The 24,520-nt window shown below is 47.1% G+C and overlaps 3 protein-coding genes across 8 annotated transcripts in view; 2 read left to right on the top strand and 1 right to left on the bottom strand.

Moving 5' to 3' along the window:
• LOC133127570 (F-box-like/WD repeat-containing protein TBL1XR1) overlaps positions 1-8,431 on the top strand; it is a 46,936-nt gene extending 38,505 nt beyond the window's left edge. For all 5 annotated transcript variants that reach the window (XM_061240551.1, XM_061240547.1, XM_061240548.1 and 2 more), the window contains 12 exons: positions 825-1,038; positions 1,159-1,291; positions 2,424-2,565; positions 2,943-3,006; positions 3,101-3,198; positions 4,304-4,364; positions 4,625-4,746; positions 4,912-4,986; positions 5,521-5,648; positions 6,798-6,963; positions 7,142-7,243; positions 8,147-8,431. In XM_061240551.1, coding sequence (XP_061096535.1) covers positions 825-1,038; positions 1,159-1,291; positions 2,424-2,565; positions 2,943-3,006; positions 3,101-3,198; positions 4,304-4,364; positions 4,625-4,746; positions 4,912-4,986; positions 5,521-5,648; positions 6,798-6,963; positions 7,142-7,243; positions 8,147-8,173 — 1,332 coding nt within the window. In that variant the 3' untranslated portion in view covers positions 8,174-8,431. The remainder of the gene's footprint in view (positions 1-824; positions 1,039-1,158; positions 1,292-2,423; positions 2,566-2,942; positions 3,007-3,100; positions 3,199-4,303; positions 4,365-4,624; positions 4,747-4,911; positions 4,987-5,520; positions 5,649-6,797; positions 6,964-7,141; positions 7,244-8,146) is intronic.
• LOC133125963 (adhesive plaque matrix protein-like) lies at positions 8,223-12,211 on the top strand. Its single transcript, XM_061237724.1, has 3 exons — positions 8,223-8,296; positions 10,337-12,147; positions 12,204-12,211. Exons 1-3 carry the CDS (start codon positions 8,223-8,225, stop codon positions 12,209-12,211), a joined length of 1,893 nt encoding a protein of 630 aa, XP_061093708.1.
• A 2,759-nt stretch (positions 12,212-14,970) lies between these two features.
• si:ch211-51h4.2 (uncharacterized) overlaps positions 14,971-24,520 on the bottom strand; it is a 121,351-nt gene continuing 111,801 nt past the window's right edge. Inside the window, exons 14-18 of one of the 2 annotated variants that reach the window (XM_061240638.1) lie at positions 19,585-19,699; positions 17,816-17,918; positions 17,111-17,180; positions 15,818-15,921; positions 14,971-15,362 (exon numbers count right to left, since the gene is read on the bottom strand). In XM_061240638.1, the coding sequence (XP_061096622.1) occupies positions 15,158-15,362; positions 15,818-15,921; positions 17,111-17,180; positions 17,816-17,918; positions 19,585-19,699 (597 nt within the window). In that variant the 3' untranslated portion in view covers positions 14,971-15,157. Of the gene's footprint in view, positions 15,363-15,817; positions 15,922-17,106; positions 17,181-17,815; positions 17,919-19,584; positions 19,700-24,520 lie in introns of both variants that reach the window. The other variant, XR_009708642.1, reaches the window with a different exon arrangement.

Raw genomic sequence — 24,520 nt, forward strand, 5'->3', positions numbered from 1 at the left:
ACAGCACCTTATAAACCACAGAGTTAGAGTTACCCAGAAGGGGCTGCAGTATGTGTAGGCATCAATGAGCAGAGGTACATACACTGCACACAGAACTATAAACACACAGTTAATGTTTACATTATAAACCTCAGTGCACAGTGAGGGTAATTTAGGGTGCAGTATGTGAGGGTAATTTTGGGTGCAGTATGTGAGGGTAATTTAGGGTGCAGTACGTGAGGGTAATTTAGGGTACAGTATGTAAGGGTAATTTAGGGTGCAGTACGTGAGGGTAATTTAGGGTACAGTATGTGTGGGTTAGGGTGTGTGAGGGTTAGGGTGTATTAGGGGGTGTGAGGGTTAGGGTGTATTAGGGGGTGTGAGGGTTTGGGTATGTGAGGGTTAGGAGGTGTGAGGGTTTGGGTATGTGAGGGTTAAGATGTGTTAGGATGTGTTTGGCGGTGTGAGGGTTAGGATGTGTTAGGGTGTGTTAGGGGGTGTGAAGGTTGGGGTGGAGACTCAGTGCTCTCTCTCTCTCCCTCTCCCTCTCTCTCTCTCTCTCTCTCCCTCTCCCTCTCTCTCTGTCCCTCTCTCTCTCTCCCTCTGTCTCTCTGTCTCTCTCTCCCTCTGTCTCTCTCTCTCTCTCTCTCTCTCTCTCTCCCTCTCCCTCTCCCTCTGTCTCTCTGTCTCTCTCTCCCTCTGTCTCTCTCTCTCTCTCTCTCTCCCTCCCTCCCTCTCTCTCTCCCTCTCTCTCTGTCCCTCTCTCTCTCTGTCCCTCTCTTTCTCTCTCTCTGTCCCTCTCTCTCTCTCTCTCTCTCTCTCTCTCTCTCTCTCTCTCTCTGCAGGACGGCACGTTGTTTGACGGGCGGCCGATCGAGTCTCTGTCTCTGATTGACGCGGTGATGCCGGACGTGGTGCAGACCCGGCAGCAGGCCTATCGGGACAAACTGGCCCAGCAGGCCGCCCAAGCCCCGCCCCCCTCCGCTGCCCTGCCGCCCAGCGCCAAGAACGGCGACAACACCGCCAACGGGGAGGAGAACGGAGCCCACAGCCTCGCCAGTCAGTCTGCCGCCCCCTTCCACTGACTTTACAATGTCACTCCATCTTAAGTACTCTGCTATTTTTGCGGCATTAGTGTGAAAGTGTGTTCTCATGTCTCGCCCTCTCCCTCCCTCTCAGATAACCATACGGAGCTGATGGAGGTGGATGGCGATGTGGAGATCCCCCCGAGTAAGGCCATGGTTCTGAGGGGCCATGAGTCAGAGGTGTTCATCTGCGCCTGGAACCCCGTCAGCGACCTGCTGGCCTCAGGGTGGGTGTCTCTTATACCCTAAACCCTATACCCTTACACCCTAACCCTATACCCTTATACCCTAACCCCTGTACCCTTATACCCTAACCCCTGTACCCTTATACCCTACTCCCTCTACCCCTATACCCTAACCCCTGTACCCTTATACCCTACCCCCTATACCCCTATACCCTAACCTCTGTACCCTTATACCCTAACCCCTATACCCTTATACCCTCACTCCTATACCCTTACACCCTAACCCCTATACCCTAACCCCTGTATCCTTATACCCTAACCCCTATACCCTTACACCCTAACCCCTATACCCTAACCCCTGTATCCTTATACCCTCACTCCTATAGCCTTACACCCTAACCCGACATGGCTCAGGCAGTAAGAGCAGTCGTCTGGCAGTCGGAGGTTGCCAGGTTCGATCCCTCGCCCGGGCTGTGTCGAAGTGTCCCTGAGCAAGACACCTAAACCCAAATGCTCCTGACGAGCTGGTCGGTGCCTTGCATGGCAGCCAATCGCCGTCGGTGTGTGAGTGTGTGTGTATGAATGGGTGAATTCATACACACATAGACCTTATACCCTAACCCCTATACCCTAACCCATGTACACTCACACTGTAAACCCTGTACCCTTATACCCTAGGCCCTATACCCGTACACTGTAACCCCAATACCCTAACCCCTATAACCCTATAGCCCTATGCCCTATCCCCTTACAAACTAACTCCTATGCCCTATCCCCTATACCCTTACACCCTGAACCCTATCCCCTATACCCTTACACCATATCCCCTGAACCCTATCCCCTATACCCTTACACCCTAACCCCTGAACCCTATCCCCTATACCCTTACACCCTAACCCCTGAACCCTAGCCCCTATACCCTTACACCCTAACTCCTATACCCTAGCCCCTATACCCTTACACCCTAACTCCTATACCCTATCCCCTATACCCTTACTCCCTAACTCCTATCCCCTATCCCCTATACCCTTACACCCTAACTCCTATACCCTACCCCCTATACCCTTACACCCTAACTCCTATACCCTATCCCCTATACCCTTACACCCTAACTCCTATACCCTACCCCCTATACCCTTACACCCTAACCCCTGAACCCTATCTTCTCCCTCAGCTCGGGCGACTCGACGGCTCGTATCTGGAACCTGAGTGAGAACAGCACTGGCAGCTCCACCCAGCTGGTTCTGAGGCACTGCATCCGCGAGGGGGGGCAGGATGTGCCCAGCAACAAGGACGTCACCTCGCTGGACTGGAACGTGAGTCCTGACCTCTGACCCCCCGACCCGCAGAACGCAGAGCGTTAGAACCATCTCACTCATAACTGCGTCTCCAGATCCATGTGAAGCAGAACGCAGAGCGTTAGAATCATCTCTCTCATAACTGCGTCTCCAGATCCATGTGAACCCTCAGGAGTGTTCTAGAACTCCACTGCTGTCAGTCAACTGTGGTCATTGTGACATCAGCATGAGAGTGTCGGGTTAAGAACATTCTAATCGTGTGTTTGTGATCTAACGCCTTAAAGGGTTAAATATGTGATGATGCAAATATTTTAAAAAGTGTAAATAAGATGAATTCTAGTGAGTGACAGCTGTGGACTGATTCTGTGCTGATGACTGTTTTTCTCCCATGCCAGAGTGAAGGTACGCTGCTAGCCACCGGCTCTTATGACGGCTTTGCCAGAATATGGACTAAAGACGGTGAGTCTCTTCACTGAGTGATCTTATGATTTTCAGCATTTTGTTTTCTCTCGTTTAGATTCAGTTCCTCACACGACTGCCTTGATTTCTGCAGGTAATCTGGCCAGTACTCTAGGTCAGCACAAAGGGCCTATTTTTGCTTTGAAGTGGAATAAAAAAGGAAATTTCATTCTCAGCGCGGGAGTCGATAAGGTAAGAAAATACACTAATGCTACGCTAATCCACATTATGCATTACTGCACTGTGATTGGCTAATGCTACGCTAATCCACATTATGCATTACTGCACTGTGATTGGCTAATGCTATGCTAATCCACATTATGCATTACTGCACTGTGATTGGCTAATGCTACGCTAATCCACATTATGCATTACTGCACTGTGATTGGCTAATGCTATGCTAATCCACGTTACGCATTACTGCACTGTGATTGGCTAATGCTACGCTAATCCACATTATGCATTACTGCACTGTGATTGGCTAATGCTACGCTAATCCACATTATGCATTACTGCACTGTGATTGGCTAATGCTACGCTAATCCACATTATGCATTACTGCACTGTGATTGGCTAATGCTATGCTAATCCACATTGCTGAATGGGCTGTGTTGGGATTCAGGTGTTGGGTGCTGAATGGGCTGTTGGGATTCAGGTGTTGGGTGCTGAATGGGCTGTGGGATTCAGGTGTTGGGTGCTGAATGGGCTGTGTTGGGATTCAGGTGTTGGGTGCTGAATGGGCTGTGGGATTCAGGTGTTGGGTGCTGAATGGGCTGTGGGATTCAGGTGTTGGGTGCTGAATGGGCTGTGTTGGGAATCAGGTGTTGGGTGCTGAATGGGCTGTGTTGGGATTCAGGTGTTGGGTGCTGAATGGGCTGTGTTGGGATTCAGGTGTTGGGTGCTGAATGGGCTGTGTTGGGATTCAGGTGTTGGGTGCTGAATGGGCTGTGGGATTCAGGTGTTGGGTGCTGAATGGGCTGTGTTGGGAATCAGGTGTTGGGTGCTGAATGGGCTGTGTTGGGATTCAGGTGTTGGGTGCTGAATGGGCTGTGTTGGGAATCAGGTGTTGGGTGCTGAATGGGCTGTGTTGGGATTCAGGTGTTGGGTGCTGAATGGGCTGTGTTGGGATTCAGGTGTTGGGTGCTGAATGGGCTGTGTTGGGATTCAGGTGTTGGGTGCTGAATGGGCTGTGTTGGGATTCAGGTGTTGGGTGCGGCAGTGACTCGTAGGGTTATTTAAAGGGGCATGATGAAAGGCCCAGTGCATGCTGGGAATGAGACTGTGTGTTTTTCTCCAGACCACAATCATATGGGACGCCCACACAGGAGAGGCCAAACAGCAGTTCCCCTTTCACTCAGGTGAGTGTGTCTTGTGTTTCTGTGTGAGAGAATGTGTGTGTGTGTGTGTGTGGGAGAGTGTGTGTGAGTGTAAGTGTGTGTGAGTGTGTGTGAGTGTGTGTGAGAGTGTGAGTGTGTGAGAGTGTGTGTGAGAGTGTGTGTGAGAGTGTGTGTGAGTGTGAGTGAGTGTGTGTGAGAGTGTGTGTGTGTGAGTGTGTGTGTGTGAGAGTGTGTGTGTGTAACGTGTGTGTGAGTGTGTGTGTAACGTGTGTTCTCTGCAGCCCCTGCTCTGGATGTGGACTGGCAGAGTAACAGCACGTTTGCGTCCTGCAGCACAGACATGTGCATCCACGTGTGTAAACTGGGGCAGGACCGGCCCGTCAAAACCTTCCAGGGCCACACGGTGAGTGTCCCCCTGCAGGCCCCGTCCCACGCCTCTACTGCTCTCCTCTCCTCTCCTCTCCCCCCTCATCTCCTCTCCTCTCCCCCCTCATCTCCTCTCCTCTCATCCCCCTCTCTCCTCCTCTCCTCCTCTCCTCTCACCCCCCTGTCCTCTCTCCTCCTGCAGAATGAAGTGAACGCAATCAAGTGGGATCCTACCGGGAACCTGCTGGCCTCCTGCTCAGACGACATGACGCTGAAGGTCTCAGACACTCTGATCACATCCACACTGATCACATCCACACACTGATCACATCCACACACTGATCACATCCACACTGATCACATCCACACTGATCACATCCACACACTGATCACATCCACACACTGATCACATCCACGCTGATCACATCCACACACTGATCACATCCACACTGATCACATCCACGCTGGTCACATCCACGCTGATCACATCCACGCTGATCACATCCACACACTGATCACATCCACACACTGATCACATCCACACACTGATCACATCCGCACTGATCACATCCACACTCTGATCACATCCACACTGATCACATCCACGCTGATCACATCCACGCTGATCACATCCACACTGATCACATCCACACACTGATCACATCCACACACTGATCACATCCGCACTGATCACATCCACACTGATCACATCCACACACTGATCACATCCACACTCACTTTAATGCCCCTGGAACACACACATGGAGGGGTAATGAGTACTGGATGAATGATGAGAGTGTACTCCCCTCAGATCTGGAGTATGAAGCAGGACAGCTGTGTCCACGACCTGCAAGCGCACAGTAAGGAGATCTACACCATCAAGTGGAGTCCCACGGGGCCTGGAACCAGCAACCCCAGCGCTGGCCTGCTGCTGGCCAGGTAGGGCTCCAACCCCTCATTACCCAGCCCAGGTAGGGCTCCAGCCCCTCATTACACAGCCCAGGTAGGGCTCTAACCCCTCATTACCCAGCCCAGGTAGGGCTCCAACCCCTCATTACCCAGCCCAGGTAGGGCTCTAACCCCTCATTACCCAGCCCAGGTAGGGCTCCAGCCCCTCATTACCCAGCCCAGGTAGGGCTCCAGCCCCCTCATTACCCAGCCCAGGTAGGGCTCTAACCCCTCATTACCCAGCCCAGGTAGGGCTCTAACCTGCTCAATGTGTTTGGCCGTGATTGGTGTAACGCTGTGTGTGTTTGGTTGTGATTGGTGTAACGGTGTGTGTTTGGCTGTGATTGGTGTAATGGTGTGTGTTTGGCCGTGATTGGTGTAACGCTGTGTGTGATTGGCTGTGATTGGTGTAACGGTGTGTGTTTGGCTGTGATTGGTGTAATGGTGTGTGTTTGGCCGTGATTGGTGTAACGCTGTGCGTGTTTGGTTGTGATTGGTGTAACGGTGTGTGTTTGGCTGTGATTGGTGTAATGGTGTGTGTTTGGCTGTGATTGGTGTAATGGTGTGTGTTTGGCTGTGATTGGTGTAACGCTGTGTGTGTTTGGCTGTGATTGGTGTAATGGTGTGTGTTTGGCTGTGATTGGTGTAATGGTGTGTGTTTGGCTGTGATTGGTGTAATGGTGTGTGTTTGGCCGTGACTGGTGTAACGCTGTGTGTGATTGGCTGTGATTGGTGTAACGCTGTGTGTGATTGCCCGTGATTGGTGTAACGCTGTGTGTGATTGGCTGTGACTGGTGTAACGCTGTGTGTGATTGGCTGTGATTGGTGTAACGCTGTGTGTGATTGGCTGTGATTGGTGTAACGCTGTGTGTGATTGGCTGTGATTGGTGTAACGCTGTGTGTGATTGGCTGTGATTGGTGTAACGCTGTGTGTGATTGGCTGTGACTGGTGTAACGCTGTGTGTGATTGGCTGTGATTGGTGTAACGCTGTGTGTGATTGGCTGTGATTGGTGTAACGCTGTGTGTGATTGGCTGTGATTGGTGTAATGCTGTGTGTGATTGGCTGTGGTTGGTGTAACGCTGTTTGTGATTGGCTGTGACTGGTGTAACGGTGACTCTGATTGGCCGTGTCTCTGCAGTGCGTCGTTTGACTCGACGGTGCGCTTGTGGGATGTGGATCGGGGCGTGTGCATCCACACTCTCACCAAGCACCAGGAGCCCGTGTACAGCGTGGCCTTCAGCCCTGACGGCCGGTACCTGGCCAGCGGATCCTTCGACAAGTGCGTCCACATCTGGAACACACAGGTACGGACCAACACACCTGTTACTCACACAGGTACACATGCAGATCTCCAACCAGTTTGGCCAAGGAACACCGCCAATCATGTGAAAGAATCATTTATGGCTGTAGATGTCTGTGGATGGCGGTCTGTGAGTGTGTAGGTCTGTGGTGATCTCATGCCGGTCCTGTTCTCTCCTCCAGACGGGGGCTCTAGTCCACAGCTACAGAGGCACGGGCGGAATCTTTGAAGTTTGCTGGAACGCAGCGGGAGATAAAGTGGGAGCGAGCGCATCAGATGGATCTGTGAGTGCCGTCAGATTACTGCTGTATCAGATTAATACTGCCAGATTACTGCTGTATCAGATTAATACTGCCAGATTACTGCTGTATCAAATTAATACTGCCAGATTACTGCTGTATCAGATTACTGCTGTATCAGATTAATACTGCCAGATTACTGCTGTATCAGATTACTGCTGTATCAGATTAATACTGCCAGATTACTGCTGTATCAGATTAATACTGCCAGATTACTGCTGTATCAGATTAATACTGCCAGATTACTGCTGTATCAGATTACTGCTGTATCAGATTAATACTGCCAGATTACTGCTCTATCAGATTAATACTGCCAGATTACTGCTGTATCAGATTAATACTGCCAGATTACTGCTGTATCAGATTACTGCTCTATCAGATTAATACTGTCAGATTACTGCTCTATCAGATTAATACTGCCAGATTACTGCTGTATCAGATTACTGCTGTATCAGATTAATACTGCCAGATTACTGCTGTATCAGATTAATACTGTCAGATTACTGCTCTATCAGATTAATACTGCCAGATTACTGCTGTATCAGATTAATACTGCCAGATTACTGCTGTATCAGATTAATACTGCTAGATTACTGCCCTATCATATTATTATTGCCAGATTACTGCTGTATGAGATTACTGCTGTATGATATTAATACTGTCAGATTACTCCTGTATCAGATTCATACTTTCAGATTACTGCTGTATCAGATTAATACTGCCAGATTACTGCTGTATAAGATTAGCCTAATACTGTCAGATTGCTGTATCAGATTAACCTATATACTGCCAGATTATGAATGTGTGAGATTAATGTGAATGCTGTAAAATTGTTATCATGGTTGTAGTACTGTGTGGGTAACAGGCGCCCTCTCTGTGCTGTTGCAGGTGTGTGTGTTGGACCTGCGGAAATAGCCCTGCGTGTTGAAGCCATGGACCGACTATGAATGTGTACATAGCCAAAATGACTGTCCCCGCCCCAAACGGCCACTGCAGCCAATCAGGGCCTCTCAAGGACAAGGGCACGCCCCCTCAGCCGTAGGCTCCGGCCGCACCAGGGACGATGGAGAAAGACGGGGAGAGAAAGTGGACCCAACATTATGTACCATTTTGGAAATATATTTTCTGTTTTGTTCTTCAAAACCAGTCTCAATAAAAAAAAAAAAAAGAAAAAAGAAAAAAAAAAAGGTTTATCTTTGTTGGTAGAGTTTGTGCGTGTGGATGAGATGGCTCTCTCGTCCTGCAGCAGAACGTCGTTCCCGCGGTAACCCCCCCCCCCCCCCCACACACACACAGGAAATGCTCACGAGAATGACATGAAATGTTAACATTAACATTTTTCCTTCGTTTCACCTAATAACTTCAGTTATTTTCCATTATTTTTTCTCTGTCTAGTTTAACCCTTTCAGTGCCAAGACCAGGACGAGTTGCTCTGCCCAGATCCCAGGGCCTTCAGCTTCGTTTGGGAAAACAGGGTTTTGATAGGGGCTCAGGGCAATCGTGCTTTTGATTGGTTGAAACGGATTAAGGTGCCATATGGCTTAGGACTGAAAATGTTAAAAGTTTGCAGACATACAAAAATAAGATGTGCATGGAAATATTTTGTTATGCTTTAAATCCATAATTATGGCTGGATTTTGCGTTATTGATGGGGCAAAGTGTTACTGAACGCAGTGTTACTGAACGGCGTGTTACTGAACGCAGTGTTACTGAAGGCCGTGTTACTGAAGGCCGTGTTACTGAACGCAGTGTTACTGAATGCAGTGTTACTGAACGCAGTGTTACTGAAGCGCAGTGTTACTGAATGCAGTGTTACTGAAACGCAGTGTTACTGAACGCAGTGTTACTGAACGCAGTGTTACTGAAACGCAGTGTTACTGAATGCAGTGTTACTGAACGCAGTGTTACTGAACGGCGTGTTACTGAACGCAGTGTTACTGAAACGCAGTGTTACTGAATGCTGTGTTACTGAACGCAGTGTTACTGAAACGCAGTGTTACAGAACGCCGTGTTAAAGAACGCCGTGTTACTGAACGCAGTGTTACTGAACGGCGTGTTACTGAACGCAGTGTTACTGAAACGCAGTGTTACTGAATGCTGTGTTACTGAACGCAGTGTTACTGAAACGCAGTGTTACAGAACGCCGTGTTAAAGAACGCCGTGTTACTGAACGGCGTGTTACAGAACGCACTGTTACTGAGTGATAATGTGCTGCTCAAATCTGCTTCTGCTGCCCTGGTCCTGGACAGACCTGTGCAATCAGGTAAAATCAGGTTTGTGCTGAGGGTTAGGGTGTTGGTTTGTGCTGAGGGCTAAGGTGTTGGGTTAGGCTCTGACAGCACTTCAGACTTCATGCAGTGGGGTGTTTGTCCCAGTGTACAGCAGGGAGAGGAATCTGGGTAAATGAGAGTAACTGTATAAATATTTGTTTCACAGGAAATGATTGTCCGTGGTGCTCCTGTCTGCAGTGAGCGGTCAGTTATGTGCTCAAATACTCGCTCATTCAGCAGCTAATCATTCTGAGGTTTTCTGTACAAAGTGCCCTGAGATGGTCACAGCTTCAGCGTGTTCTTTCGGTCATCTCCCTGCAACATCAGCGTCCTGCCATTGGCTAACATCCTCCTGACACAGCGACTTGGCCCCGCCCCTGCTGTGCTCCGATTGGTCATACACGGCGAGAGAAGAGGAAGGAGGAGGAGCTGGGTGTGCCTGTCCGTCAAACATCCTGCTGTCACATTGGCTCTTCGATGTGTAGGGTCACTTCATTTCGTTATCTTTAAAGGTTTATACCACTAGAGCTTTTGAATGTTATATAAACTTTGTCTACTGTCAGTAGATACCACCTGGACCCTTTATTATTAATATTATTATTATTATTATTATTATGCAGTCTGACAATGGAAATGATATTTTATGTTTTTAAATCAAATGTACAGTTCCAATTCTGCAGGCCCTCTTTCCATTTTACCCTAACTCTGGTCCAGCTGCTATACTTTTATAACCATACTTCTCTGGAGCTGTTCAGGTAAAAGGAGTCAATCTTGTCCGAGACCTGTACCCCAAACTCCTGTACCCCAGAGACCTGTACCCCAAACTCCTGTACCCCAAACTCCTGTACCCCAGAGTCCTGTACCCCAAACTCCTGTACCCCAGAGACCTGTACCCCAAACTCCTGTACCCCAAACTCCTGTACCCCAGAGACCTGTACCCCAAACTCCTGTACCCCAAACTCTTGTACCCCAAACTCCTGTACCCCAGAGTCCTGTACCCCAGAGACCTGTACCCCAAACTCCTGTACCCCAAACTCCTGTACCCCAGAGGCCTGTACCCGAGAGACCTGTACCCCAGAGACCTGTACCCCAGAGTCCTGTACCCCAAACTCCTGTACCCCAGAGTCCTGTACCCCAGAGTCCTGTACCCCAGAGACCTGTACCCCAAACTCCTGTACCCGAGAGACCTGTACCCCAAACTCCTGTACCCCAGAGACCTGTACCCCAAACTCCTGTACCCCAGAGACCTGTACCCCAAACTCCTGTACCCTAGAGTCCTGTACCCCAAACTCCTGTACCCCAAACTCCTGTACCCCAGAGTCCTGTACCCCAGAGTCCTGTACCCCAGAGTCCTGTACCCCAAACTCCTGTACCCCAGAGACCTGTACCCCAAACTCCTGTACCCCAGAGACCTGTACCCCAAACTCCTGTACCCCAGAGACCTGTACCCCAAACTCCTGTACCCCAGAGACCTGTACCCCAAACTCCTGTACCCCAAACTCCTGTACCCGAGAGACCTGTACCCCAAACTCCTGTACCCCAGAGACCTGTACCCCAAACTCCTGTACCCCAGAGACCTGTACCCCAAACTCCTGTACCCTAGAGTCCTGTACCCCAAACTCCTGTACCCCAGAGTCCTGTACCCCAGAGACCTGTACCCCAAACTCCTGTACCCCAGAGTCCTGTACCCCAAACTCCTGTACCCCAGAGACCTGTACCCCAAACTCCTGTACCCCAAACTCCTGTACCCCAGAGACCTGTACCCCAGAGGCCTGTACCCCAGAGTCCTGTACCCCAAACTCCTGTACCCCAAACTCCTGTACCCCAGAGACCTGTACCCCAAACTCCTGTACCCCAGAGACCTGTACCCCAGAGTCCTGTACCCTAGAGTCCTGTACCCCAAACTCCTGTACCCCAGAGACCTGTACCCCAAACTCCTGTACCCTAGAGTCCTGTACCCCAAACTCCTGTACCCCAAACTCCTGTACCCCAGAGACCTGTACCCCAGAGGCCTGTACCCCAGAGACCTGTACCCCAAACTCCTGTACCCCAGAGGCCTGTACCCCAGAGTCCTGTACCCCAAACTCCTGTACCCCAGAGACCTGTACCCCAAACTCCTGTACCCCAAACTCCTGTACCCCAAACTCCTGTACCCCAGAGACCTGTACCCCAGAGACCTGTACCCCAAACTCCTGTACCCCAGAGACCTGTACCCCAAACTCCTGTACCCCAGAGTCCTGTACCCCAAACTCCTGTACCCCAAACTCCTGTACCCCAGAGACCTGTACCCCAAACTCCTGTACCCCAAACTCCTGTACCCCAGAGTCCTGTACCCCAAACTCCTGTACCCCAAACTCCTGTACCCCAGAGACCTGTACCCCAGAGACCTGTACCCCAAACTCCTGTACCCCAGAGACCTGTACCCTAGAGTCCTGTACCCCAAACTCCTGTACCCCAGAGACCTGTACCCCAGAGTCCTGTACCCCAAACTCCTGTACCCCAGAGACCTGTACCCCAAACTCCTGTACCCCAGAGACCTGTACCCCAAACTCCTGTACCCCAGAGACCTGTACCCCAAACTCCTGTACCCCAGAGACCTGTGCAGCAGGTGTGCAGAAGGTGTGCAGCTCCCCTCAGTGCCCAGGCACCAGACCACTCTCTGTTTTCTGTTGCAGTGTATTGAACTATTGCAATTTGAATCCGATATGAAAAAAAAAAAGCCCACAATAAAATATATTTTGATATTATTGTGTGTTTTCATGACTGATGACTTGAACCCTTTTGGAAGGGTTAGTGTTGGAAGTATTTGGGTTATGTTCCAGACCTAGCATTAGGGTCAATGCAATAGTTATGTTTAAAGATCCTACATTTTTCAATTCCACTGGGTATGTGTTGTCATACATATGGCAGAGAATACAGTTAGGAAATTCACTGAGCATCTCAGAAGTGAAAAAAAATTGATCAAACTCAAGTGAACTCTCACCCTTGCTAACAGCTAACCCTAATCCCTGCTAACCCCTAACACTAACCCTTGCTAACAGCTAACCCTAATCCCTGCTAACCCTTAACCCTTGCTAACAGCTAACCCTAATCCCTGCTAACCCCTAACCCTTGCTAACAGCTAACCCTAATCCCATACCCTGCTAACCGCTAACCCTAACCCCTGCTAACTGAGAACTCTAAACCCTGCTAAACCAAAGCCCTGCTAACAGCTAACCCTAACCCCTCCTTAGCCCTAACCCTAAGCCCTGCGAACCGAGAACCCTAAACCCTGCTAACAGCTAACCCTAATCCCTGCTAACCCCTAACCCTTGCTAACAGCTAACCCTAATCCCTGCTAACCCCTAACCCTTGCTAACAGCTAACCCTAATCCCATACCCTGCTAACCGCTAACCCTAACCCCTGCTAACCGAGAACCCTAAACCCTGCTAAACCAAAGCCCTGCTAACAGCTAACCCTAACCCCTCCTTAGCCCTAACCCCAAGCCCTGCGAACCGAGAACCCTAAACCCTGCTAACAGCTAATCCTAAACCCACATTTAGGATTATGGTTAGGGAACAGGATTGAAACTGAGCATCTAAGAGGTATAAGTTTATGGTCTTTTGTCCCAATTTCTATATATATTTTTCGTCTCAACACTTACCATATATCTGACCACAACCCTGACCCAGAATCATATTTCTAGCACTAACCGTCACGCACACACGCACGCACATGCACACACACACACACACACACACACACACACTGACTATTCAACACACAAAAATACCTACACCAAAAGAGAGGAATTCACATTCAAATCTTTATTCTGTATAATACCAAAAATATCAGTGTATCGGTGAATACATAATTATTCTGTCCATGGTTCTGTCCAGTTAATTATGAGTATTTCGTCATAATTGGGATGTATTCAAACAAATTACGTTCATAAGGAATACTGCTCATTAAAACATTCTCCCATTCAGGCTGGGGGCTTGGACCCCACATCCTGCCGGTTCCTGTTCTAGCCCTTATGCAAAGTAGGAAATAAAAACGGTTCAAATTAATTACTCATTTTTTCACTTAAAAAAAAAAAAACGTTTTCCAGATCCCCAGCCTGAACAGGTGCATTGTGGGAATTATAGCCGTTCTGGGAGTCCATTCTCATGCCTCAATTACTAAATTACATTTAGAGAAGGGAGGGGCTTAAATTAAGTTCTCATGCTGTACAGAGAGGGGGTGTGTGATCTGGGATGGCTCAGCCCACAGTGTGGTCCAGTCAGAAGGGGGGGGGTGTATACTGTATACAGCCTGTATGAGATCATGTGTATACTGTATACAGCCTGTATGAGATCATGTGTATACTGTATACAGCCCGTATGAGATCATGTGTATACTGTATACAGCCCGTATGAGATCATGTGTATACTGTATACAGCCTGTATGAGATCATGTGTATACTGTATACAGCCCGCATGAGATCATGTGTATACTGTATACAGCCCGTATGAGATCATGTGTATACTGTATACAGCCTGTATGAGATCATGTGTATACTGTATACAGCCTGTATGAGATCATGTGTATACTGTATACAGCCCGTATGAGATCATGTGTATACTGTATACAGCCCGTATGAGATCATGTGTATACTGTATACAGCCCGTATGAGATCATGTGTATACTGTATACAGCCCGTATGAGATCATGTGTATACTGTATACAGCCCGTATGAGATCATGTGTATACTGTATACAGCCCGTATGAGATCATGTGTATACTGTATACAGCCCGTATGAGATCATGTGTATACTGTATACAGCCCGTATGAGATCATGTGTATACTGTATACAGCCTGTATGAGATCATGTGTATACTGTATACAGCCTGTATGAGATCATGTGTATACTGTATACAGCCCGTATGAGATCATGTGTATACTGTATACAGCCCGCATGAGATCATGTGTATACTGTATACAGCCCGTATGAGATCATGTGTATACTGTATACAGCCCGTATGAGATCATGTGTATACTGTATACAGCCTGTAGGAGATCATGTGTATACTGTATACAGCCTGTATGAGATCATGTGTATACTGTATACAGCCCGCATGAGATCATGTGTATACTGTATACAGCCTGTATGAGATCATGTGTATACTGTATAAAGCCTGTATGAGATCATGTGTATACTGTATACAGCCCGCATGAGATCATGTGTATACTGTATACAGCCCGTATGAGATCATGTGTATACTGTATACAGCCTGTATGAGATCATGTGTATACTGTATACAGCCCGTATGAGATCATGTGTATACTGTATACAGCCTGTATGAGATCATGTGTATACTGTATACAGCCTGTATGAGATCATGTGTATACTGTATACAGCCCGTATGAGATCATGTGTATACTGTATACAGCCTGTATGAGATCATGTGTATACTGTATGGGGGGGGGGGTAACAGGGAGGTGTTGGTAATCTGGGACTGTGTTTGGTACAGGGAGGTGTTGGTAATCTGGGACTGTGTTTGGTACAGGGAGGTGTTGGTAATCTGGGACTGTGTTTGGTACAGGGAGGTGTTGGTAATCTGGGACTGTGTTTGGTACAGGGAGGTGTTGGTAATCTGGGACTGTGTTTAGTGAAGGGAGGTGTTGGTAATCTGGAACTGTGTTTGGTACAGGGTGGTGTTGGTGAGCGGAGACTGTGTTTGGATCCAGCTCTCTGCCACCTCCGTTAGACTGCTGAACACGTCATATCCCACGGCGAACAGGAAGTACACAGGCAGGATCCTGTGCAGCCAGAACATTCTCTCACTGACGGGCAAAGGCACAGAGAGGTGTCTGCAACAACAACAACAACAACAATTATCACTAGAAAACACGTTTACTGAAGCTAATCTCAGCCACGACGAGTCGCCATGTTCATTATATTGACAGCTGATACTTTATGTGAATTGTACCTTATCTAGCAAGTGTGGAAAAGTATTTGAATCCAAAACACTGACATATTTAACCCAGGTTTCAGTGGGTGGTGGGGGGGGGGTTAATTTTTATTTATGTGTTTTACATTTTTGGACATCCTCGGAGGTCCAAACTACATTCATAAATTGTTTACTTTTCTTAAATTAACAAAAATTTTATGAAAATAAATTCTTGTTTCTTTATTCCTTTCTCCTCTTTACTTTATGATGTTACTATTATTTTTCATATTATTATACTATTTTAATACTATTGTAATAGCAATGGATTGTACTGTTATGGGCGATACATTTCCTGTATTGTAAAAGAGCACTCACTTGAATGCATCAGACCTGGATGTCCGGAGCATGAGGGAGATGAAGAGGCCCACCTCAGTGTTGAGGGAGAAGGATACCACCTTATCCAGCATCACCACAAACCCCTGCAATCACAAACACCATTACCCTATCAGGCATCAACACAAACCCCAGCAATCACAAACACCATTACCTTACCCAGCATCAACACAAACCCCTGCAATCACAAACACCATTACCCTATCAAGTATCAACACAAACCCCTGCAATCACAAACACCATTACCCTATCAGGCATCAACACAAACCCCTGCAATCACAAACACCATTACCCTATCAAGCATCACCACAAACCCCTGCAATCACAAACACCATTACCCTATCAAGCATCAACACAAACCCCTGCAATCACAAACACCATTACCCTATCAGGCATCAACACAAACCCCTGCAATCACAAACACCATTACCCTATCAGGCCTCAACACAAACCCCTGCAATCACAAACACCATTACCCTATCAAGCATCACCACAAACCCCTGCAATCACAAACACCATTACCCTATCAAGCATCAACACAAACCCCTGCAATCACAAACACCATTACCCTATCAGGCATCAACACAAACCCCTGCAATCACAAACACCATTACCCTATCAGGCATCAACACAAACCCCTGCAATCACAAACACCATTACCCTATCAAGCATCAACACAAACCCCTGCAATCACAAACACCATTACCCTATCAAGCATCACCACAAACCCCTGCAATCACAAACACCATTACCCTATCAAGCATCAACACAAACCCCTGCAATCGCAAACACCATTACCCTATCAGGCATCAACACAAACCCCTGCAATCACAAACACCATTACCCTATCAAGCATCAACACAAACCCCTGCAATCACAAACACCATTACCCTATCAAGCATCAACACAAACCCCTGCAATCACAAACACCATTACCTTACCCAGCATCACCACAAACCCCTGCAATCACAAACACCATTACCAACATGTCACTGATTATTAATTTCAGTTCCTTGATATTTAATTTCAACTGGATTGACTGAAATCCTTTTTACAAATTTACAGTAATATAATAATCGTGACACACACACACACACACACACACACACACACACGGCTGAACATTTTACAAACAACCCATGGATAGTTAATGAAGCTCCCACCAGCCTGGCCACTATACAGCGCTCACATCCCCCTTTAAAATATTTCATCCAGTTTCTAATAATGGCCGGAGCACTGGCCTGGCATTCTCATGAAGACAGATGAAGTACCTGCCTTTGGATCACAGACTGCGACTAGGAAAATGAGCCCAAATGCCAGAAGAGACATAAATCCATTCGCTAATCTAGAAAGGGGAATAAATAATTATTATAGTACATTTAACACCAATGTCATTGATAGCTCATGCATATTTAAAGTGCTTCAATATATTAAATGTTTCAAAATATACAAACAAAGAGGAGAATTTTCTACTAAAAGTACTAAATGTCTCAACCTGACAAATTGGAAAAATCAGAGCTAGTATACACTGCCAATGCAAGATTCTGCCAAAACACTGTTTTCATTGTGCAAAGCAAAACATAAAAATAAATAAAAAGAAAAACTGGTATTTATTACACAGAAATCTGTGATTGACAGGGCAGGGTTCCTCCACCCATGTGGTTTATGAAGCCCCACTGTGTCTGTAAGAATGTGAGTAAATGTGTTTTATGAAGCCCCACTGTGTCTGTAGGAATGTGAGTAAATGTGTTTTATGAAGCCCCACTGTGTCTGTAGGAATGTGAGTAAATGTGTTTTATGAAGCCCCACTGTGTCTGTAGGAATGTGAGTAAATGTGTTTTATGAAGCCCCACTGTGTCTGTAGGAATGTGAGTAAATGTGTTTTATGAAGCCCCACTGTGTCTGTAGGAATGTGAGTAAATGTGTTTTATGAAGCCCCACTGTGTCTGTAGGAATGTGAGTAAATGTGTTTTATCACACCTTCTTGTGTTGCAGCCCTGGAGGAAGTGAGGAAGACTCTTCTCCCAGCTCCTGGAAGTGCCTTCTGCATCCATATCCCAATGAGTGGCCACCAACCCATCAACTGCAACCAGAAATACACCTCATCACTGAGCATCCAACACAGACACACTCCCCTCCCCTGGTCCTGGAGAGCCGCAGGGTACAGGATACTGCTGGGGCCCCCAGCCCTGGAGCTGAAAAGCATTCATCTGATTAACATGAGCGGGAGGGACAGACCTGAGTCACAGACCATCCCAGACCAGAGAGTGAAGTGCCAGCGCAGGTTAACTCTGCTAACCAAGAACCAAGAACCTAGAACCAAGAACCAAGAACCAAGAACCAAGAACCTAGAACCAAGAACCAAGAACAAACTACACACTACAGACGACCTAACAAGATATCAGAAGATAAACATAAAAACATAAAAATGTGAGGGTATGGATGCAGTCTGATGTTTAAAGAGGTGGGTCTTCAGTTTGGGGCAGAATTAACACTATATTCTTTACTCCACCACCAGGGGGCAGTACAGACAGGCATCATGACTGGGAGAAGCAGCCATACAGGGAGGAGACGGGTGACCACCAGGAGATTGTGGAACAGACAGATCTGACCCGGGTGTTGGGTTTACAGATTGGCCGGAGGTAAAGTGGAGCTGCTCCATTTGCTGCCCTGTAGGCCAGGGCCAAAGTGTCCTGATGTGAGCTGTACATCAGGGGAGAGGTGGGGATGGATGGGTGCAGAGACACCTGAGCTTCAGAACAATCAGAGCACCATCATTATGAGAAATCACTGGAGGAGATTACAGTGATGACATCGATCCAAGAGATTACATAGAAAACGGAAAACCGGAGCGGGCCAAGTACAGAGCCTTGGGGGACACCTGTAGGAAGGTCCAGGGTGTGAGACAAACTCCCACCCCAGGAAACCCTGAAGGACCATCCAGGGATAGAGAATTAAATCTCAGTGAAGAGACCCAAAGCTAGCCTGGAAGAGGTCAAGATGATTTTTTTTTCGTGACAGGAAATGAGAGAGTTTTATAAACAGGAAATAGAGAAACTGGACAGGGCGCAGAGTCTCGGTATTCAGCTGGGGAGTGAGTGGGGCCTCCATGAAGGCTGTGAGCATTCTGCCGGGACAGTGATGAGGAGGTGAGGGGGGGACGTTGGGGGAGAGGAGGGAGAGGAGGGAGAGGAGGGGGGGGAAGGAGAGGAGGGAGAGGAGGGGGGGGGAGGAGAGGAGGTGGGGTGCCGTGATGTCAGCTGGTTAGACATGCTGATGTCTGTAAGGGTACAGATGTTGGAAATGCATATTTTTAGTTTTTACATTTATTTTACATGAATATGGAGAGGTGATTTTCTCCACACTCCACCAGGGCCCCTGAGGCAAAGAACATCCCAGCTCCCTTTCCCGTGCCCGCCGGAAACGGTGTCACAGCGTGTGCAGGTTAGAGAGGGACTGCAGGCAGGGAGGGGCTCAGGCAGGATTTTAATGCAGAAAACGGAAATGAACCAACTGCAGGCCAAGCATATGCAGGACGTACAGGGGATGAATAGGGAGTATATAGGGGACACATAGGGGACATATAGGGGATACACAGGAGAGGTATAGGGGATGTATAGGAGAGGTATAGGGGATACATAGGAAAAGGATAGGGACGGTATAGGAGATGTATAGGGCATATATAGGGGCAGCATAGAGGACACATAGTAGAGGCATAGGGGATGTATAGGGGTGTATAGGGGACATACTTGTGTGCTTCATGGCAGATCCCATCACCAGAAAAGAGACTGTTAGGCTGATGGCGATGAAGGTCTGGATCAGCTCCGCCACCCAGGAGAAGCGACTGTACTTCTGATTAATAATCTGGGAAAGGACAGCAAAAGACAAACAGTGTGTTAAAGAACGGGGTTGAAATTGCACGCAGAGACGCACACACGCGTGTTTGATCGACTCACTCCTTCTCTCACTGCCAGACTACCACACTGCATGCTGGGTGAACTTCTCACAGCTGTTCAGAGGTTACATATGAGTCTATTCATGACCGAACACACTATGTGCTGTTCACAGACCCTGATGAACACTTATATTACTGCAGCACTGTCAAACAGCGCCCCCTTCTGGCCTGGGACAGATCACAGGCCTTTGCCATGGCACAATTAAAATCTGAACGCAAATAAAGATTTTATTTATTAGAATTCCCTTCTTTTTTTAAATAGAGCTGTCATACCACCTGTCAGAGATGGAGACCTGTGTGATCCTCCCAGTATGGAGCCCACAGCACTGCCATGCATAGCTTTACACTAAAACTGTCATGAAAAAGAATAATAATAATAACAACAGTAATAATAATTGGTCCTGTCCCGCCTGGGCTATTGCAATTCTCTGCTGGCTGGCCTTCCAGCATCTGCCATCAGACCCCTACAACTGATCCAGAATGCTGCAGCACGTCTGCTATTCAATGTTCCGACATTCACATGTCACCCCCCTGCTCAGCAACCTCCACTGCCTGCCTGTTATGGCTCGCATCAAATTTAAAGACCTATACACCAACAAGACCCCTTCGTTCTGCCACTTCGTGCCGTCTGGCGCCTCCCCCTCCCCACACCTGCACTTCACGCTCACGACTGCTGTCTGTCCTGGTCCCACGGTGGTGGAATGACCTCCCGGTGGAGGTCAGAACGGCAGAGTCTCTGACCTCCTTCAAGCGCAGACTGAAGACCCATCTCTTCAGGCTACACCTTTCCCTCCCCAACTCACAATCACTGTGATTAGCCTTAGACCGTAATGGCACTTATGTATAGATATCGTTACTTGTATAGGTATTGTTTTTATTGTCTGTTGTATTGTGGTACTCAGGGTATTCTAGCTGCCAACTGTGGTATGCTAGTTTGGAAGTTGATGTATTCTTCAAGGGTTTTGATTATCTGTATGTTTACATTAGGACTGTACTGTCCTCTCAGGTCCTCTTCGCACTTGTACTTGTGATTGATTTGCACTTCGTTGTACGTCGCTCTGGATAAGAGCGTCTGCTAAATGCCATGTAATGTAATGTAATGTAATGTACTGTAATAATAATAATAATAATAATAATAATAGTTGCTTGTATTCATGTTACGTTGTCCACAGAACAGTGTAAATAAAATAAATAACTAGTAGTTTTATAACAGTAAAACAATAATAAAACATTTAAAAAAAGCAGGACACTGGAAACAAGATCTCAAAGAAAGGCCAAAATGCGTGGCACTAATTACGGCTAATTAACTGAGGAATAAAACTAATTGTGATCAAATGTTTTTTTTAATTTTGGGGAATTAAAAAAAATGATAATGGTTATATGACCTTGATAGAAATATTAGAGTGTTCTGCATTTGTGTTCAGCTGAAAAAGAGCAGTATGCTCTAACAGATAAATCATTTACTGCATCATTTAATTTACACTAACAGGAAACATATTAAATAAATAGCTGGTGTTGTAAGCTGCTGAAATGGTTGACTGAATGATTGTAAAAGCAGCCACTGTCAAACAGCGCCCCCTACAGCCACTGTAACAGCGGGACAGTCAAACAGCGCCCCCTACAGCCACTGTAACAGCAGGACTGTCAAACAGCGCCCCCTACAGCCACTGTAACAGCGGGACTGTCAAACAGCGCCCCCTACAGCCACTGTAACAGCAGGACTGTCAAACAGCGCCCCCTACAGCCACTGTAACAGCGGGACTGTCAAACAGCGCCCCCTACAGCCACTGTAACAGCAGGACTGTCAAACAGCGCCCCCTACAGCCACTGTAACAGCGGGACTGTCAAACAGCGCCCCCTACAGCCACTGTAACAGCAGGACTGTATTAAAGTCTGCACTGAGCAAACCTGCAGGGGCCAGATCCACACTGCAGTGAGACAGGGGAGCCACCGGATGGCGCCAAAGATCTTTTAGAGAAGGATTCCCAGTGGTGTCTGCCAACAAGGCCACACTGTGCTCTCCTGTACTCATGTATACATAATGCGTATTTAAAAAAAACTATATTTAATGTACAGTTAAAAAAGCACTCCAATCAGTATGTCAATGTGTGAGTTTCCACGTATATGTGAACGGTCATGTGACTCGACTGTGAAAACAACCACGGTCATGTGACTCGACAAGGAGGCGCTACACTGGAGTCACATGATTGCTGAGCAGAGAAGAGGAAGAGGATGGGCTGAACTGAGGAGAAGGAGGAAGAGGAAGAGGAGGAGGAAGAGGAGGAAGACTGGCCACATTTCATTCGGCTGTGAAAACTGCAGTAGAGCGCAAATAAACGCTCATCACGTCCCAGAATCCCTCCAAACTCTGGGTTTCATTTATCTCCCAGAAGCCCGAGGAGCCCCTACTGTGAGAGAGAGAGACAGAGAGAGAGCGAGAGAACAGAGAGAGAACAGATAGAGAGAGAGAGGGTGTATGTGTGACAGAGAGAAGATAGAGTCTCTGAAAGTGTAAGTGTTTCAAACTGTTATTTTACTCCACCTTCCTCTAAGTTACCAGAAGGATATCTGAACTAACCCCCCCTCCCACACATATATACACACACACACACACATACACACACACACTCAGTCTTAAAGGCCAGACCTTATGGCATTTGGGAGAAAACACAAACTGTGCCTGGGTGCCAGAGAGCAGTGATGATCTTTAAGGGGCAGAGTCAGACAGAGCTGTATCCTCGAGGCGCTGTCTAATAACATCACAGGGGTCCTCTCCCCACTCCTCCTCTCCTCTCCCCCTCTCTCCTCTCTCTTTCTCGGTCTCCTCTCTCTCTTTCTCTGTCTCCTCTCTCTCACACTCATTAATAAGAGGGTTCCCTCACACTGGAGCCCTGCAGAGTTCAGTAAGACCACACGACCACAATGTCACAACGTGATGGACTGTTCCCGGTTTACACTCCACACTCTGCTCCAAAAAACAGCCTGACACTCACCTCCACCTGCTGACACCCCACTCCAACAGAACTGTGAGAAATATCACAAGCCCCACACAAGGGTGTTCTGCACTTCATTTAGAGGAAATAATAATAATAATAATAATAATAATAATAATAATAATAATAATAATAATAATAATAATAACAAAGGCAACTTTGATGAGGTCACACACACATATTTCTAAACAAGCCACAAGGAGTGATCATACATATGGTAAGAGCATTTCCTGTTTATAATATGTTTACAGTGGGGGTGGTTAAGGTAAAGGACTGGGACACCCAAGGTCGGTGGTTCTAATCCCGGTGTAGCCACAATAAGCCATTGGGCCCTTGAGCAAGGCCCTTAACCCTGCATTGCTCCAGGGGAGGATTGTCTCCTGCTGAGTCTAATCAACTGTACGTCACTCTGAAGAAGAGCGTCTGCCAAATGCCAATAATGTAAAATGTAATGTAACAGTATCCTGCCTGTCCGTATTCTACCATCAGCACAAGGCTGCTCTTCTGAATGCACAGGGACAGCTAATACAATAAATGAGGATGAATGTAGGGGCTACTGTACAGGATGATTTAAATAAATACAGGTAACAGTCACCATCCCTTTAAAGACCACAGCACTGACCAGAGGTTTACAGAACACTGTCAACTTCCGTTCCCAGGTCATATCCAATACATGATAATTCTGTATTCTTTTAGAGTCACTGAGTTACTAAAGCCAGAATTATTAACTGTTGAGTTATGATTTAAAAAAAAGAACGTTTAATAAAATCTTATATATTTATTGTGATCCTGAAAATAAGATGCTCATCTTTTAGATTATGATGCTATGATCAAGTTTGGATTGCAGTTGTTTTTTTAGGTTAAAATATTTTGTTTATAATTTTTGCATCATTGGTGAAAGTCTCTGCACAATTTTGACTGTAGGTCATGCGATCTGTCTTTGAAGTACATCAGGGGAAATTGAGTCTATGCGTTCTCATAGAAGACCCAGGTCGGGGACAGGAGCCTTGTGCGTCGTGAGGGAGGAGAGAGAAGGTGAACGTGGCGTGAGTGGATACGCTCCCCTCAGTTTGGGTTTCTCCACATTAAACCACACACAGCTGCCAGCTGTGACTAAAATGGCAAACGACACACAGTGAGACTATACATTTCAAAGAAGCTCAAATAATTAGTCAATCTTCACACTGAAGGTGTGAATTGCATTTCTCCATTATAATGAAAAACTGTTTAAGAGCCTTAAAAAATACACACACACACACACACACACACACACACACACACACACACATACACGCACTATATAAATGCCAACCATGCACAAACACACACACACACACACACACACACACACACACACACACACACACACACACTTGGGGCGTCACACAGACACATACTTGGATTTCTTCCAGAGAGGAAGGAAGATAATCATATCAGTATGAATCAGCGTGAAACACATCAGGCTCCATCACACCACGCAAGGCCCACACACATCTAACAATAAACTCAACAATAATACTTCACAAGAGGGGAATCAACTGTGCCGTTCCTGACAGAGAAAACATGCACAATACATATCAAAATATAACCACAGCAGAAAAAATACAATCATTCCATTATTACATGTCAACTACTTCCAGCAAGGATCTGAGATGGAAATTCGATCGTTTTACCGTCTCAGTGAGTGAGATCAGGGCTCAACCTCACCCTGCACAGTGTCAGTGTTGTCATCATCAT

The sequence above is a fragment of the Conger conger genome, chromosome 4, assembly GCF_963514075.1.
Source record: "Conger conger chromosome 4, fConCon1.1, whole genome shotgun sequence".
Lineage (NCBI taxonomy): Eukaryota > Metazoa > Chordata > Actinopteri > Anguilliformes > Congridae > Conger > Conger conger.

Excerpts from the sequence above, each read along its gene's own strand:
- LOC133125963 (XM_061237724.1), top strand. The coding sequence starts at position 8,223 with ATGACTGTCCCCGCCCCAAACGGCCACTGCAGCCAATCAGGGCCTCTC. Across the intron at positions 8,297-10,336 it reads AAGGGCACGCCCCCTCAGCC|AGACCTGTACCCCAAACTCC; the intron begins GTAGGCTCCGGC and ends CCTGTACCCCAG.